This window comes from Carcharhinus amblyrhynchos, chromosome 10, assembly GCF_965287045.1.
Source record: "Carcharhinus amblyrhynchos chromosome 10, sCarAmb.v2.hapA, whole genome shotgun sequence".
NCBI lineage: Eukaryota > Metazoa > Chordata > Chondrichthyes > Carcharhiniformes > Carcharhinidae > Carcharhinus > Carcharhinus amblyrhynchos.
This window is the reverse complement of record NC_137333.1, coordinates 83,061,417-83,080,140: the sequence shown is the minus strand read 5'-3', so window position 1 is coordinate 83,080,140 and position 18,724 is coordinate 83,061,417. Positions and strand designations below refer to the sequence as shown.

Sequence of the window (18,724 nt, the reverse complement as noted above, 5' to 3'; positions counted from 1 at the left end):
GTACCAAGGGCAGAGATTTGGCATTTTGGAGCACTACAAATGCTTTAGAATTCCAAAATGCGTAAAATCCACTGGAGGCCGTCTTGGAAAAGAAATTAACACGTGGAGTGTGATTCTCCCAGCTTGCTGTGTTGCTCTAGCAGCGCAACGGGCTGGGAGACATCAGCAGAGGCCATTTAGCAGGCTCTCCACTGGGCGCCACAGCCTCCGTGTGTCAGTGGGGACAGGATTTATGGCATCTTCAGCTCCACATCGAAAATCGGTGCAGTGCTGATATAAATATTATAATCACCATTTAAATCCAATTAACTGTCCCGGGACTGAAGTCTCGGGCCTGCTAGCAACTCCCCCACAGCCAGGAATGCTTTACAACAGCTCCCCACTAACGGGGAGCTGGCAGTCCGACCCCACTGAAGTGAAGGAAGACCAATAAATTGGGCGTAAGGAGAAGTACCCCCTGACAGTGCCAGCCTGACTCCCTGGCACTGCTCAAAGGGGAAAACTGGCAATGTCCCAAGGGCACCTTGGCACTGCCCACCAGGCATTGGGCAGTGTCAAGGGGGCAGGGCTATAGGGAGGCCAACCTGTGGGGGTGGGGGTTCCCTCTGTCACCCTGCAGTCAAGATCATTGGCAGAGGGAAGGAGGGAAAGGGCAGATTGGGGCTGGCCATCAAAGACGGAGTGGGGTTTGAGACTGCAGGGGAGGGGGGGGGTGGGTGAGGTGGGGTGGGGGAGATCAGGACAGGAGGAGGAAGAGGGTTGGGAGATCGTGCCTTACAGTGGGGTGGGGGAAGGACAGGAGGCCAGCAATCGGGGAGTGAAGGGATCAGAGAGGCAGTGATGCGGGGTTGCTGTGTTGGCCAGTAGTGTGGGGCTACTTGTGACAATCTCAGCGCTAAAGGATCGATGGGTGCACAGTGGTCCACTCAGCGCTATGCTGCCGGCCTCTCCAGCAGTGAAAAAAATTCCATTAAGGAAGGATCCACTCTCCTTATCGAATCTGGCCTGTATATCACTCCAGACCCACTGCAGTGTGACTGATTCTTAATTGGATTGGCTCTGGTGATGACTGAAGTAAACATTTGTGGTTCATGGCTATCTGGTCCAGTCATTTAGTACTCAGTGTGTGTCTGGAGGGCTTCCTGGGGGTACAAAGCGCCACTCCTTCTCCCCAGTCTCGAAGGCCTCCAGTCCAGCGTTGGAAAACCTTGGTGCATGCTCTCCCTCACCATGGTCAGGCAATTCCTGAGCAACACTATCCCAAATGATCACAGCAGCACCCTTCCCTTTCAGAGACAGGGGCTGATTTTAAATACTGCTAACAACTCACAATATCGGGTACCCTGTTTTAGGGTGTAGTCAATGGAATGCATGGTCCATTGGAATGAGGGCCGTCACTACCTTTTGTTATCCTGTTTTTGCTTGACAGTCACATGCCTACTCTTCCAGGGTGGTGACTGCTAGGATACTGAGCAAGAACCCTTGGTTGGCTGTTCCCCTTCTGAGACCGTAAGAACTATTATCAATTATGGCATCCCTGCCACTTACTTTCACTTATTTATTTGAGTGCTGTTGGAAAGGCTGGCATTTATTGCCCATCCCTAACTGCCCGAGAAAGGTGGTGCTGAGCTATCTTCTTGAATCATTGCAGCCTACATAATGCAGGTACACCCTGTCAGGGAAGGAGTTCTAGAATTTTGACCCAGCGACAGGGCAAGGATCGGTTCCAAGTCAGCGCGGTATGGGACTTGCATAGAACGTGCAAGTGTTTCCATGTGACTGCTGACTTCATTCATCTATGTGTCAGAGGTTGTGGGTTTGGAAGGTGCTGTCAAAGGTGAGTTGCTGCAGTGCATCCTATAGTTGGTGTACACTGCTACCAGTGTGCAACTCTGTGGTGGAGAGAGTGAATGTTTGTGGCTGGGGTGCAAATCAAGTGAACTCATTTGCCCCAGATGGCCTTGAGTTTTGTTGGAATCACATTCAACAAGGCAAGTGGGGAGTATTCCATCACACTCTGGATTTGTACCTTACAGATGGCTGAGAGTTTTTAGGAAATCAGGAGGCGAATTCTGACCTGCTCTTGCAGCCACAGTGATTATATTCATTCATATGAAGCATATACATTACTTAATATCACAATTTTCGGTCTAACTTTAATTGTCAGTGACACATAGACGTTTACAACACAGAAAGAGGCCATTCTACTGCTTTAAGTTTTGTGTTTATCTGAATTTATTAATGTAATAATGTAAGTGCTTCCATTGAATATGTTCCAATCAGGCCACACATAGTTAAAAAGTAGAACTGGGGAAAGATGGACGGCCACGCTCGCCCCAAGGCCGGAAATCCCCACCTGAGGTCAACAAACCCTTGCATGGCTGTGTAGGCATGGAAGGTAAAGACATCTCAGGTAAAGGGTTGGCTAAACTGGGACAGATAAGAATGGAATGATGATAGGACCTGCCACAAAGGTGGGCCAATGTTGAAGACAGCATAAAAAATTTGAAATATTAACTGGAAAATACTCTTCTTATGCTTTGGATGTTGAAAATGTGGAACTAAGGTAGAAATGTTTGAAAAATGGTAAAAGCCTTTGATTCTTTCTTTTAACCTTTGCAGATTGTTACAGTGAACTGTGCAAAAATACTTTATGCAAACCAGATTGCAACCAATGGCATTGTGCATGTCATTGACCGAGTCATCACGGCACTCGGTAACACAATAGCAGATGTTATTGAAGGAAATGAGGATCTTTCATCTTTCAGGGTAAGTTGATGTCTAACAGATGATCCATATAAGCATCATCGCAACAGAATAAATCTCTGATTTTTCAGCACATTAAATATTGACAATTTGTTGAATTCCACAGTGCTGACTAGATACTTAATTTAATTAAATAATTAACATGTGATTTAATTGAGAAGTTATTTTGACACTATTATGTTTAAACATTGAATGAATGCTTAATATTCTACCTGAAAACCTGACCCAGCACGATGAACTGTGTTAAAATGTGGCATTATGAATTGAGACATATTGGAGGTGATTTTTGCCTCACTCCCATCTCAATTCTGGGCACTAGTGGAAGGAAAATCAGGCAAATTAGATGTCCATTTGGTTAAGGTCCTGTTTAATTTTTATGTTGGGTCTGGCCTGGATTTGAAGCCTCTACCTAAAGTAGTTAATGTACTCAGAGGGCACTTGAAAGGGCTTTGCACTGTTTCTAGGCTTAAGGCCTGCTGCGGATCAAGTTTTCAGCATGCTATTGAAGCTTGTCATGGTGCAGTGGGATTTGCAGGTTGCAGGAAATGGACCATAGCAAGGTAAGTTCAGTTGGCTTTCTAAAAACTGTTTTCCTTCATTTCCAGCACTTGGAAATTCATGAGTCTTTTTGCCACATGCAGCTATTTATTTATTCTCCCTTGTGACTCCAGAGGATTTGCCACCAGGCATTGTTTGATCTAATGTGGTCACAGGAAAGGGAATCAGTAGAACCATAGAATCCCTACAAGTGCAGAAAGAGGCCATTCAGCCCATCGAGCCTGCACAAACTCTCTAAAAGAGCATCCCACCCAGGCCCTCCCTCCAATCTATCCCCATAACCACCCACATTTACCATGGCTTAATCCTTCTAACCTACCAATGATGGGAAGAGGATAAACTAGCCATTGTGTTAACATATCTTCTAAGCCCAGGAGACAAGAAGACAACAAGCCATAGTATAAGGGCAAGGAATCAAAAGCGCAACAAGGCTTGGACATGAGCCAAATGAAAAGAGGCAGAGCAAGAAGAAAAGGGGACATGTCCTCTCTGTCTGACCCCAAAAACCCATATTACCTATATTCCCTTACTGGGCTGAAATTTCAACTGATAATTCAGTGACCTTGAAAAATTTGGGTTTCACCTTTAGTGGGCAACACCACTTGTAACATCACCAAATTAGACATGAATTCTCAGTATTAAACATGTCTGATTGGGAGGTTGCCTATTGGAAAATGGATTTAAAGAGTTCCAGCAGTTTCAAGAGACAGCCTTTAGCGTAAATGACTTTTCAACCTTTGTTACTGTTCCTATTGTCCGGGGTTATGGTTCTTTATTCCAATTTCCTTTTGTTTTCAATTTGCATTAAGTTTGTAAGGGAAAGCTAATCAGAAAATATATAGTCTAATTGTATCATGTAGTTAAAAAGGAGAGTTTTTAACTTCAGACCAGAGACTATTTTGCCATTTTTATCAATGAAAAATAGGAACTGCTATCTAGCGGTGTATTTTCATGCTGCTTATTCTTTCTCAATGGCCAGTTATTTTGTGGGAAATTATGAAATGACTTCTTTGCAGAGTACTTGCTGTTTCGTAACTGCATTTTAACCTTGGACCATTGGATAAATGTTCATTTGTGAGATTCTAACATGTTAAGAATTGTAATTTATTGGGTGCTATCTAATGTGCATTCCCTTTAGACTGCCGCCGCTGCTTCAGGACTGCTGGAAACCCTTAGGGAAGATGGACATTACACAGTCTTTGTTCCGACCAATGATGCCTTTAGCAGAATTTCCCCAGAGATGCTGGGACGCATCCTTGGCGATCCTGTGGCATTGAGAGGTACAGTGTTAAGTGATGCACAATACAGTGAATGACACAGCAGGGTCAGTGAGCAAGCATTTGGACTACTGTCTTTTGTCGGATGCTACGCCCAACATTCCATGACTGGCTTTGATTTATATCAGTATCTGCGTTTCAGACATGTTAAGATGGTTTGCTGGCCTAATTTACACATGGGTGTAAATCTTAAAGCGTAACGTCAGCTAACAAGTCAGTTATCCACTGGGGTCAGTAAAACAAAATCCAAGAAAGGAGTAAATAAGGCAGGCTGCTGACTGGCACAATGCATTTCATCCTGTCGCACAAAGATCCTCCCTAAAGTGCTTGCCGGCTGCAAAGGGTTTTTGAAATCACATTCCTCTTTGTCATAAATCCAGTCCTGGTGCTTTGTGAACATAATTTAAAGAATGGCAAAATGGTCTTTACAGCTGTACATAAATAGCTTTGCATGCACTAATCACTTAGATACAACACAAACCCATGTTTTCACAAGGGTTTGACTGATCATTTTATTCACCTTTGAATGTGCTGACAGATGTGGTTCAAGAATAGTTCATTTTGTCCAACATTACATTTCTGGATATCACATTAAATACAGATGTTTTGGAAATTCAATGGAATAAAAATCACACGTTTCATTCAAATTAAAGCCTTAAGCTTTGATAACATTCCTCACACTTTTCTATCTCACCCTGAATGCTTAAATGTTCCAGGCCAGCCTGCACAGCAGACCAAGGGCTGAATTTCCCCGCCCTTCCCATCAGTGGACTCTCCAGTTCCGCTGCAGGTGACCCTCCATGACGGGATCCCTGGCTGGCAGCACGGCCGACGAACAAAGCACACGTTGTTGACACTGGCGGGACTGGAAGATCCCGCTGCCAGCCACCTCTGTTTCCAAAAAACAAACAGCAGGGGGAGGGGGAGAAGAAGGGGCAGGGGTGAGTGAAAATCCCACGATAAGTGTAGTGCAATAGGTTTTGTGCTCAGTCAAGTCGAGCTCACATAAAGACTTGGTAAAATTTGTTCTTGCTCTTGAGTTCTTACCTGCACTTGATACCACAACACTGGAGTATCAGAGACACCATCTTTTTGGATGTTGCAGGTGGGTAGATCCCAATGCACTATATTGAATGCATCATTATCCTCAATGTCCTGGGGATGTTTATCTCTCAGTCAATACCATCGAAACTGATTATCTGGTCATTATCACTTTGTTGTTTGTGACAGCTTGCTGTGCATTTCCCACTTTAGAACAGTGCTTCTGTTTATGTTTATGGAAACATGCTGCTATCATCGCCATCACTTTAAGAGAGCTGTATTGCCTGGAAAGTGTTATGGAACATCCTGAAGTTGTGAAAAGCACTATATAAATCATAAAATCAAAGGTTACACACATAGGGGGGCATTTGGTCCATCTTACCCATGCTATCTCTTTGCAAGAGCAACTCAGCTATTCCCATTCCTCTACATTTTCCCTGGAACCTTGAAAATTATTTTCTATTCAACTAACTACTCAAGTATTTGTTTGATTGCCATGATTGAACCTGCCTCCATCACACTCTCAGGCCATTTACCTTAAATGCAATGCCCTCTGGTTCTCGATCTTTCCGCCATTGGGAACAGTTTTTCCCAATCTACTCTATCCAACTCCCTCACGATCTCTATCAAGTCTCCTCTCAACCTTTTTCCTGTATATAAGGGAAACATCCATAGTTTTTCCAATCTATCTACTCCCTCACCTCTGGGACCGTTTTCTTGAATCTTTTTTGCACACTAATCTCTTTGCATCTTTCTGGAAGTGTGCTTCCCAGAATGGGGCACAATACTGCAGTTGAGGTCAACCTAGTGTTTTATAAAAGTTCAGCATAACTTGGAAATCCCTTCTTTGGATGGAGTGAGAAGAGGCTGCTACCATAGGAGATAGGTGTGTGCAGCAGGTGTCAAGGACAGAGCACTGGGGACATGTTGGCCGGAATTCTCCAACCTTGTCCATGGCTGGGATTATCGATCCGATCCAACTGCTGTGAACGGAGATTTGGTTGAACGCCAAATTCTCCGCTTTTGGTGGCCAAGGGCTCCATGAAACCGAGGAATTCTCACCTTGAGACAACCTCCTTCCTTCTATGTCTGTCAGCAACTCACTTCAAATAAGATTTTCACATGATTGAGTTTATAGAACAGACTTTTTTTGTCCAGCACAGGTGATCATTGTAAACAGTAAAAATAGTAGTGGTGGATTTTCCAAACATTTCTAACACTTTCTCATGATTAATTACCTCCAGACTTCATTAATTTACTGTCTCCCGAGCTTTCTGAGGACAGCCAAACTAATTGATCCCACTGCTTGTGTTTGTAACACTGATCGCTAAAACTACACATTAATCATTCGTGGTTGATATTGTATTTCCTCACACACACATCCCCCCTTGCAGATGACAAGAGGCGTCTGGAGTGGAACATAATTCATCCCGCATGGCTCATAGGCAGCCTACTGTTCCATCTCTCCTGTTATTCCCAGGAAGCCTGTTGCTCCACGAGCAGTTATCAGTCAACAATTCAGTCTGATAATTCACTCTTAATTCTCCGACAGGAGATAGGAATGAATTGGCAAAATCTACCGACAAAAATTAGCCACCCTTTATCCCAATTTCACTTCATTGATTTCAACTTTGGTTGTTCACACAAAGTTTTTTTGGATATATTTTTAGCTTTAAAACACTGCCTTCCATTTTCTTCTTGAAATCACCAATTTGGCAGCTATGTTTGGCATTGTTAGAAATGGGATCCGATGTAAACATGTGTGGAATCTTGAGCTAATGAATGATTTAAAATACTTTTACTGGCAGTGGTTGAAATAGTAAGCCTGCTTGATTTTAATCACCCCTCTCTGCCCATCCTTCTCACCGTTAATGAGGTGAATGTGTGGCTAAGATCCCATTTGCACCATGCTTTCTCAGCTGTCTGAATTCAGGGATGGGATGACTCCCTGACTCCTTGGAGGAAGCCCCTAATTTAAATGGCAGAGTTATGCCCCATGGGCACAATTTTCCATCGGCCTGACTACCCCCTGCAAATTTTCAGTCCTTTCAGTAAAAGCAGTGAAGGTGATGGCTCAGTGGTATTATCACTAGATTATTCATCCAGAAACTCAGCTAACGTTCTGGGGACCCGAGTTCGAATCCCGCCACGGCAGATGGTGGAACTTGAATTCAATAAAAAAAAACCTGGAATTAAAAATCTACTGATGATCATGAAACTATTGTCAATGGAAAATCCCATCTGGTTTACTAATATTCTTTAGGGAAGGAAATTTGACATCCTTACCTGGTCTGGCCTACATGTGACTTCAGCACCACAGCAATGCGGCTGTCTCTCAGCTGCTCCCAGGCAACTATGGGTAGGCTATAAATGCTGGCAAGCCAGCAATGCCCATGTCCTATGAATGAATAAAAAATGATTCTGGCTACTAATGGGTCACATTCATTTTACTTAATGAAGTCAGATACACATGGATACCTTTGGATCTTCCTTTGCCCGGGGCTTACACTCCTCCCCCTCTCCCCGGGCCTGGATTAACCCAGTGTCAGACTATCCCAAGCTTACTCCACATTCCTGATTTATATTATCAAGGATCATCTCCCTATCTCTCTGGTAGGGCTGTGACACACCCCTCGCACCTGACAGACTTCAACTCCCACCAGTGCTTTTGGGAGGTATTCAATATCAGGGGCGGGATTCTCCGGCTGCACTCGCCTGAAAACCGGAACTTCTCGTTCGACTTCAATGGACCTTTACATGATCCGCCCCCCTGCCCCGCCCCATCAGCTAGAATTTCAGTGGCAGGCGGGACAGGAGAATTCCAGCTCACAGCTTGTTGAATGTGACCTAGTCAGTTTGCAGACATTAACCCGTGCCATCTTTTTTCTTGTAGCTATGCTGAACTACCACATTCTCAACTCTGTCCAGTGTTCAGAAGCCATTATGTCCGGGTCAACCTACGCCACCTTGGAAGGAACACACATAGAGATTGGATGTGACGGTGATAGTCTTACTGTTAATGGGCAGAGGATGGTCAATCGCAAAGACATTGTCACAAGCAATGGTGTGATTCACTTAATCGATAAATTACTGATCCCAGATGCAGGTAATTGATGAAAGCCATTGGCTGACAGAATTCCTGAAAGAGCATGTGCTTCCTTTCCTCCTGGTACACATTTTTTTCAAAGAATTTGTTACAATTCTAGTCTTGGCAACTCAATGAGAGTTGGACACAATTCTTTGGTCTAAGTTGAAACTGCTGGAAGGTCTATACATTTCTTAACAAATCAGTGCTTAATGTATAAGGAGCAAAAATGTCAGTTTGTACAATTTTGTGAATACATTAATTTATAATACTTTCCTGTTCATTTAAATGTATTATGAAATTGAAAGAATTATATTTCTTCAAATGTGTAATTTTTCTAACAAGTAAAATAATGCAGCACTCTTTTGAAAATCATTGTGCTGAATGTATTCTTTGCGATACACTTGACCTTTTTCCAAATCTTTTAGTTTCCCACAGTTTGAATTCTTGTGTTGACAAGTTAGATTAAATGGAAAATTGTGCCCGTGTGAATGTTGGGAGAGGATATTATCAGGATTGCATGAGATAGTCTCTTCTGATTGTCCTCGTCTATCAAATCAGTTCCTCCAGGGAAGAAAATGATGTACTGAAACTCTCTGTAAGCCTGCCAGTGCGGTATCACATTTAACTGAAAAACACTACGCTTCACAATGAATGTACATTCTGTCATTTCTGATCCACTGCATCAATGTAATTGTGTGTACTCAATAACTGATACAATACCGACTTTTGGTTAAAGTATTCTCCCCATTGTAAGGATACTTGTGTTTTTATAAACACTGATAATTCCAGCATCATAAATTAATTCCTGGTAGAAAGTAATTTTCAAATTGGTACAAACTCAAATGTTTGCTCCTAACACAGTAAGCCCTGAATTGTGTAAGAAACATATAGATGTTTTATCATATGTATCCCATATCACATATTATGTTTGTAATGGTCTGGGATTTGAAAAGGAAGTGTATGACTTTGGATATGGAATGCCTGAATCAACTTTCCACCTTAAAATAACAGTCCTAATAAGATGTAATAACTCCAAACTAATAATAAAAATGAGAGAAATTCATAGTTCTCCAAGGTAAAATGTCAATGCTTAATCAATAGTCATTTGTATATTACCCAGTCTGAATCCTACAGCCAAAGAGTTCTTAACACAAAGTAAAGAAATACTGAGATCAACTATTGAGACACTGTACCATTACCGATACTCTTTTTCTTATTGCATTTAAAGCTATGCAGATCTTGGAGCTGACTAATGGCAAACAGACCACCTTTTACGACTTAGTGAAGGAAACTGGAATCTCGACTTCTCTCTCTGAAGATAAGGAGTACACCTTACTCGCTCCTATGAATGATGCCTTTGATGGTAAATCCTCATTGTCAAATGTTCCATGCAACATGCTGATTTTTATTTGCAAACACCAACGTACATTTTATGGTATTATATAAATACTCAATGCATTTGGATGACATTTCTCTGACTGCTGTTTTAGCAGAGACTGTAAGGTGGATATTTAAAATTTTTAGAATGATAAAATTATGGCAGACGTATTAACTTGACCTAAGCATGTTAATCATTAATGCAAGGATATTGTGGACTTTTCAGACCATTGCACTGCCTTTGGGCTTAATTTTACCAGCACGTCTCTCCAAGTTTCACATGGCCCCGCCTGAGGCCAATGGAGAATGCCATTCTCTGAGCCTTGCCTGTCTCCGCAATCGGGGCGGGCATGTTGGCAAAATTCCAACCTTTGTCTCTGATAATGCAATCAGTTATTTCAGGATAATTGCTTGAAACATTTTTGGCTGGAGGAGGTGGGCTAGCCTCGGGCTTGGGGGAGGTGGTCCAGCCTAGGGGCTAAGTGTTAAGTGAATAAGGCCTCAGCTTCCACGCTACCCAGGAGGATGCCTCGCCTCCTAGAGCTGTTGATCCAATCAGATGACCAACAGCTCTCCAGTCTCAGCAGCACCACTGAAAGCAGTGGCCACTGTTGGATCTACAATCTATCCACCACAAAGAACAAAATGGCAGATGGATTTAAAAGTGGATGGGGTTGTTCCACAAGGACCAGTTGGGCAGTCCCAGCAAGGAGGCTGTGGGAGAGGGGTTGGGTGTGGGGTATGGTGGAACAGGAGAAGGCAGCGATCATGTTAGAGAGATTCTGTGTTGGACAAGGAGGAACCTCTGAGAAGAGGCCCATAAGGGTCAATAATTGGTCAGTTAAGGGCCTCAATTATCCCAAAGGTGGGTGGTCTGTATGCCATCTATCATGTTGTTAGTAAAATATTAACTGAGGCAGGTAAGCCATGTGACCCCTTCCCAAATGTATCCCACCTGACTTTCCAATCCCCTGCCTGTTGGCCCACTCCCAGTGGGGTGTAATATTTTGGGCTTTGGTAACATTGAATTGCTCTCATTATACTTTAGAAAGAGCAATGTTTTGAATGAAGTAATTCTTTTACAAATGTACATTAACCAATCTCCCAGCCACTTAATTTAGAGTTCGTATAGAACTGCTAGGTGGCAGCCTCTATGAATACATGGTAACATGCAGTGAGGCTGCAAAAAGCTTTTATGTTGGAGTTTGTACTTTCAGTTGCTTGTTGATGTTATCTCAGTGCATCCATATTCAAAACGATTGCTTTTTGTTAGCTGTTCTTTGCTCATGACGAACCTCAATATACAACATCAATCAGGTTCTTTGGAGCTGTGGGTCGTTTGGACGCTTCTTGGGCAAGCAAACTAAAAGCAGCAAGGGGGCAGCCAATGGTACATTGACAGCTTCCGAATCCACTTTCTGGCCCCCATTCTAGTTACAGGAGCTATCAGTGAAATGAATAAGCCAGGGTGTGTTAATGTCCTAAAGTGACAAATTCAGCTAGGCTTGGGCTGTGTCAGATACTTTGGCTGTTCTCTGCTTGACTAATGCCCTCAGACAGAGTGGTGAGGAATGCTAGATCAATAAGTAAAAATTCTATTGATTTGGACATAGGGTGCACACATATGCTTGGAATTAATCATTATCTGCGTTGTCATTGTCTAAAGATGTGTAGGTTAGGGGGATTAACGGGGTAAATACATGGAGTTATGTGGATAGGGCCTTGGTGGGATGTCAGAGAGTTGGTGCGGACGTGATGGGGCTGAATGGCCTCCTTTTGCACTGTAAGGATTCTATGAAGGATTCTATGAGTAATTTGCTTCCATTGTTGGCTTATTTCTATTTTAACCTGTCTGCTCCATTGCAAGATGAATTGAAGAGGGAGGTGTCTCCATCATCAGTACTTTAAATATCAACGATTAAAAAGAATCCAGTTCACAAGTTGATAGCCTTTAGTTTCCTTTTCTTCAATTTCTTCATTTTTTTAACCAGTGCTAGTGATTGCTTTGAATGGTTGAAATCTGACAATTCAAGGGATGAAGTTAGCTGATAATGTCACTAAAAATCCTGGGTTGATGACTGTACAGACTTACACTAATATAGTTCAATCACACAAGATGCCTGGTAACCAAATTCCCAGATATTGTCAGAAGTAATCGTTGTTTAATCAAAAATACTTCAATAGATGGTAATATATTATGAATGAAAAATAATTGAAGTGAATAAGGAGGCAAATGGCATAGTGGTATTGTCACTGGACTAGTAATCCAGAGTGTCAGGGCACAACTCTGGGGACCTATGTTCGAATTCCACTGTAGCAGATGGTGAAATTTGAATTCAATAAAAATCTGGAATGAAAAGTCTAACAATGACCACAAAACTACTGCCGATTGTCGGAAAAACCCATCCGGTTCACCAATGTCCTTTAGGGAAGGAAATCTGCTGTCCTTACTTGGTCTGGCCTACATGTGACTCCATACCCACAGCAGTGTGGTTGACTCTTCAGTATCCTCAGGAATGGACAGTAGATGCTGGGCCAGTCAGTGGTGCCCACACCCCAGGAATGAATGAAGAAAAGGAAGGAATAGTGATTCTATTTATAAATAAATGCATGTGGCATCCCTCTCTTACATGTAGATGTATGTGTCAGACTATTCAGTTCTAAACTGATCTTTTCCACTTCTATTTGACAGCGGAAATTATGGGACTTGATCAACGATTACTGAAAGTAATCCTGAGAAACCATATTCTGAAACTGAAAGTGGTCCTCAATGAGCTGCACAACGGACAAAAGCTGGAGACATTAGGAGGAAATTTCCTCAGGGTTTTTATCTACCGCACTGTAAGTACACAAGGATGGAATTTCCCTGTGCGTGTCTTCCTGGGCTTGATCCAGCAAGGGTACCAGTCTGAGAAGTAGCTCCCATGGCTTTCCATTCCGATTTCCCAATACACATACCCAGCAAGCAAATCTGGCCCTCAATACTGTCAAATTAAAACATTATCAGCCCTCAACCTATTTGTTTCCTTTCCCCTTTTTATGTGCAATGTTTTAAATATAAAATGACGCAAGGGCAATTTAAAAGAAGCGCTGAATTTGAGAATGGGACTTTCATAACTCCATATTGCTGATATAAATTGGATGGAATGTTGTGGAGACGACAGTTGTCTTGGCCACAGGTTAAAGAGCCAGCAAGACCCCCATATCACCTCATTTTGATAAGACCTACCTCATCTTGTGCAAAACAGGCACTTAACAGGCCAGCAGCTGCTGTCCTCTGGGATCAAGGACCCAGAAGGTGTAGATCACGCCTGTCAATTCCTGTCAGCAAATCAGAGGCCAGCAGCTCTTCGGTAGTGCCAATGGGAAGGCGGTGGTTGCTGTCAGTACTACATCCCACAAAAGGGTTCAGGTTGGAGAGGGACCCAGGCACAGGTAACTGTTGGCGAGAATGGAATTATGGGGTGGGAGTTGCTGCGAGGGTGGGTGGGGAGGTGAGAGTGGTCATGAAAGGTGAGGGACTGGCTCACCACAAGCTCCCCTCTTGATGCTGGGTTCCTTGAGAGGCTTTGAACAAGGGAGATCCCCGGAAGCCTGCAGGCTAACGTACCAGTGTGGGGAACCTTGCAATCAAGGTTCCCCACATTGAATACAGGAGTTGGGACATCTTGTGGAAGTTGTACAAGACATCAGTAAGGCCACACTTGGAATTACTGTGTACAGTTCTAGTCACCCTATTATAGAAAGGATATTATTAAACTAGAAAGAGTACAGTAGAGATTTACTAGGATGCTACCGGGACTTGATGGTTGAGTTATGAGGAGAGGTTGGATAGACTGGGACTTTTTTCTCTGGAGCGTAGAAGGATGATCTTATAGAGGTCTGTAAAATAATGAGGGGCACAGATCAGCTAGATAGTCAATATCTTTTCCCAAAGGTAGGGGAGTCTAAAACTAGAGGGCAAAGGTTTAAGGTGAGAAGGAAGAGATACAAAAGCATCCAGAGAGGCAAATATTTCTGACAGAGGGTGGTGAGTGTCTGGAACAAGCTGCCAGAGGTAGCAGTAGAGGCGGGTACAATTTTATCTTTTAAAAAGCATTTAGATAGTTACATGGGTACGATGGGTATGGAGGGATATGGGCCAAATGTGGGCAATTGGGGGCTTAGCTTAGGGGTTTTGAACAAAAGGGCAGCATGGACAAGTTGGGCCTAAGGGCCTGTTTCCATGCTGTGAACCTCGATGACTAAATGACATGGTGAGTCCCCTGTCTGCCCATTAACTACCCACTTTAAGGTCCTCAATTGGTGGTGGGGGAGAAAGGCCATCCATGGGCATTCTAGCTATAAACATAACGGGAATATAGGCGGGAAGGCAGCAGTGTGCCCATCTAAACCCTCTCTTCCTGGCCATCCCACCACAGGGGAGGGAATGAGGCTATGGCCATTATATAGATGTTGTGAATTACAGCATATTATAAAGCTGTTGGGGGGAATAAATCAGATGGGGAAGGAATATAGCGATTTAAATCATAATAATAACAGTTTAGGTACAATTGGAGATAACTGATAATTTAAACAGCTCCATAATCTGCAAAATGTCAATTGACCTCATTCCCACCGCCCCCACCCCCCCAAAAAAAAATGGGAAGTGCCATGTTTGGGACAGGCTGATGATTTTCAAGCAATTGTGCCATTTGTGCCATGGCAGGGAGGCTCTGTATCTCGGTGAAAAGTGAGCTTTATTCTACTTTGCGATATTTAAAATGCCTCAAGTAGGGATTTTCCCATGTCCATAATCCCTTCTGATGTATAAAAGGAACAGCTGCACTCAAATTAAAGTACTAAGATAGTCAATGAATGAATTTGAAATAAAACTTCCGAGAAAAACAGTTTTCAGCCCATCAGCTGTGCAATGCCTCTGCATTTGTTGCAGAGCTAAAGCCTGTAAAAGTTTCATGAGAGATACATATCGTAGGTATCTTAACAATTTCACTTAAATTTATGTTGACTGACATAGTCTCACAGTGTATTATAATAGTTGTATCTGTAAGTAACAGCAATCAGGGAAAACGTCTTGCCTAATAAAAAGCATTTCCTTCTGGGTTGCTGTTGTGGGGCTGTTTGGTGTTCTGCCTTTTAATTTGTTACAACTTCCATAGAATCATAGAATCAAACAGCTCAGAAGAGGTCCATCAAGTCCACACCAACACATTAGAAACAATTGAACTCCCATCTAATCCCATATACCAGCACTTGGCCCATAGCCCTGAATGTTATTATGTGCCAAGTGCTCATCCAGGTATTTTTTAAAGCATCCCGTCTCCACCCACCCACCCAGGCAGCAAATTCCAGACCGTCACCACCCTCTGGGTAAAAATGTTTTTCCTCATATCCCCCTTAAACCCCCTGCCCCTCACCTTGAACCTACATAAGAACATAAGAACATAAGAAATAGGAGCAGGAGTAGGCCATCCAGCCCTTCGAGCCTGCCCCGCCATTCAATAAGATCATGGCTGATCTGTCGTGGCTCAGTTCCACATTCCCGCCCTCTCCCCATAACCCTTAATCCCCTCTCTTATCAAAAACCCATCAACCCGCGTCTTAAATATATTAAGCGAGGCAGCCTCCACCACTTCAACGGGCAGAGAATTCCAAAGATTCACCACCCTTTGAGTGAAGAAGTTCCTCCTCAACTCCGTTCTAAACCGCACCCCCTTTATCTTGAGGCTGTGCCCTCTAGTCCTACTGTCCTTTCTGAGCGGGAAGAGCCTCTCCACCTCTATCCTATCCATCCCATTCATCATCTTATACGTCTCAATGAGATCTCCCCTCATTCTTCTAAACTCTAACGAGTACAAGCCTAGTTTATTCAGCCTCTCCTCATAGTTCAACCCCCTCAACTCCGGTATCAGCCTAGTAAACCTCCTCTGCACTCCCTCCAAGGCCAAAATATCCTTGCATAAGTGCGGCGCCCAAAACTGCACACAGTACTCCAGCTGCGGCCTCACCAGCGCCCTGTACAGTTGCAGCAAGACCTCCCTACTTTTATATTCAATCCCCCTCGCTATGAAGGCCAGCATCCCATTCGCCTTCCTGACCACCTGCTGCACCTGCAGGCTGTGTTTTTGCGACTCATGCATTGCGACTACATCCCCTTGTGACCGACCCTTTAGCTAAGGGGAACAGCTGCTCCTTATCCACTCTGTCCATATCTCTCATAATCTTGTGCATCTTGATCAGGTCACCCCTTAGTCTTCTCTGCTGCAATGAAAACAAACCAAGCCTACGTAACCTCTCTTCATAACTTAAGTGTTCCAATTCCAGACAGCATCCTGGTGATTCTCCTCTGTATCCCCTCTAGCACAATCACATCCTTCCAATAATATGGTGATCAAAACTGCACACAGTACTCCAGCTGTGGCCTCACCAAAGTTCTGACTTGGTCCACCTACTTCAAGTGGAGCAAAGATTGGACAGGTGGTTAACTGTGAGGTAGAGTGTCTTGGGCTATAAGAAGATATAGACAGAATAATCAAATGGGCAGATAAGTGGCAGATTGAATTTAGCCTTGAAAAGTGTGAGATGATATACTTTGGAAGGAATAATTTGACGAGAAAGTACATAGAACATAGAACATAGAACATTACAGCGCAGAACAGGCCCTTCGGCCCACGATGTTGCGCCGACCAGTTTTTTAAAAAAAAAACGCTGACCCACTAATCTAAACCAATCCCTTTTCGTCCATAAACCTATCCACAGATCTCTTAAATGCCCCCAAACTAGGCGCATTTACAACCGCAGCAGGCAGGGCATTCCAATCCCTCACCACCCTCTGGGTAAAGAACTTACCCCTGACATCCGTCCTATAACTACCCCCCCTTAATTTAAAGCCATGCCCCCTCGTGCTAGCTTTCTCCATCCGAGGAAAAAGGCTATCACTATCCACCCTATCTAAACCTCTAATCATCTTATATGTTTCAATAAGATCCCCTCTTAGCCTCCTTCTTTCCAGCGAAAACAACCCCAAATCCCTCAGTCTCTCCTCAGTACTCAATGAATCATAAGACACGAGGAAGTTCTGTGGAACAAGAGACCTTGGGTGTTTGTCCAGAGATCTCTGAAAAGCAGAAGGGCTTATTAGAAGGATGGTGATAAGTCAACACATAGATTACAAAAGCAGGGAAGTCATGTCAGAGTTCTTCAAATCAGCTGTTTAATCAAATTATATAGTATGGAGCATAAAGGTTGGCTATGGCCAGCCAGAGTGCAGGATATAGGAATACACAAGCAGATATAGTTTCAGATTTGATTACAATTAATTATCTATTTCAATCAAAGTATAAGGGTTATCTCTAACTTCTGTCAACTATTGATTAAGGTTACATCATGCTTAGGATACCAATGTTAAACACCAATCACCAGAATTGCATGCTCCCTTAACTATAATGTCCAATCAGCATGAAGATTAATCATGTTTGCCTACCTAATTCAATACTGTTGCAAGCCATCCTTGATGTCCCAGTTTGTATCTGGGTTTGTGGATCTCAATCACCTCCAGGTGTCTGATTTAATGAATTCTCTCAGATAAAGGACCTTGCCATTTATCTGGGTCGACTTTAATAAAGACCTCTGCTTTCTCTCACAGCCAGGTTATGTGATTCATTGTTAACCCTTTCAGTTACCAAAGAAAAGCCAGCTTTTATTTTGCAGTAAGATGTGGCTAACATTGTCAGGGTATTGAAGTTGGTTTGTTACTCTCTGGCAGGCAGTTTGCATTGAGAATTCCTGCATGCTCAGAGGCAGCAAAGAGGGAAGAAATGGTGTAATTCACATGATCCGAAAGGTCATTGTCCCTTCAGAGAAATCAATGCTGCAACTTCTGAGAGATGATCCTCGCTTCAGGTGAGTATTGAATTGATCTGGCTGTTGGGGTTTAAGAACGTTCTTTTGTGATTTACTTAGTCCCTGATATTGACGGGTTAGTTGCTTCAGTTGTAACTGATCAAAGCAGAAGAAAATGAACCCAACAGCCGTACACACAGCAGTAGATTTTAACTTCTGGCTAAAACTCATTTTCCTTTGAGTGGCACGGTGGCACAGTGGTTAACACTGCTGCCTTACAGCGTCAGAGTCCCCAGGTTCAATTCCAGCCTTAGGTCACTGTGTGGAGTTTGCACATTCTTGCCGTGTCTGCATGGATTTTCTCCGGGTGCTCCGGTTTCCTCCCACAGTCTAAAGATGTGCAGGTTAGATTGATTGGCCATGCTAAATTGACCCTAGTGGAATTAGCAGGGTAAATATGTGGGGTTACCGGAATAGGAGCTGGGTGGGATTGTGGTTGGTACAGACTCGATGGGCCAAATGGCCTCCTTCTTTACTGTAGGGATTCTGTCATAGATATCTCAGCAGGGCATTCCAAGTCACCTGCTGGGTTCCAAAAGAGAGCTGTATGGAGTCAAAAATGTTAACTCTGCTTCTCCTCCACAGATGCTACTTTTTCCAGCACTTTCGGTTTCTATGCCAGGTCACTCGGCTGTTTCTGGCAGGGTTGAGGTTGCAGCCATTTTAAGGTCCTGACCTGGCTGGAATTTTCCGGCTGTTCCTGCAAGTGAGGATG

The 18,724-nt window shown here is 43.3% G+C and overlaps 1 protein-coding gene across 5 annotated transcripts in view; it reads left to right on the top strand.

Annotated features, from left to right (window-relative positions):
- Positions 1–18,724, top strand: part of LOC145349122 (periostin-like) — a 92,289-nt gene that overhangs the window by 37,285 nt on the left and 36,280 nt on the right. For all 5 annotated transcript variants that reach the window (XM_080197491.1, XM_080197490.1, XM_080197489.1 and 2 more), the window contains exons 6-11: positions 2,623–2,769; positions 4,463–4,604; positions 8,536–8,748; positions 9,959–10,093; positions 12,800–12,948; positions 17,873–18,009. In XM_080197491.1, the coding sequence (XP_080053617.1) occupies positions 2,623–2,769; positions 4,463–4,604; positions 8,536–8,748; positions 9,959–10,093; positions 12,800–12,948; positions 17,873–18,009 (923 nt within the window). The remainder of the gene's footprint in view (positions 1–2,622; positions 2,770–4,462; positions 4,605–8,535; positions 8,749–9,958; positions 10,094–12,799; positions 12,949–17,872; positions 18,010–18,724) is intronic.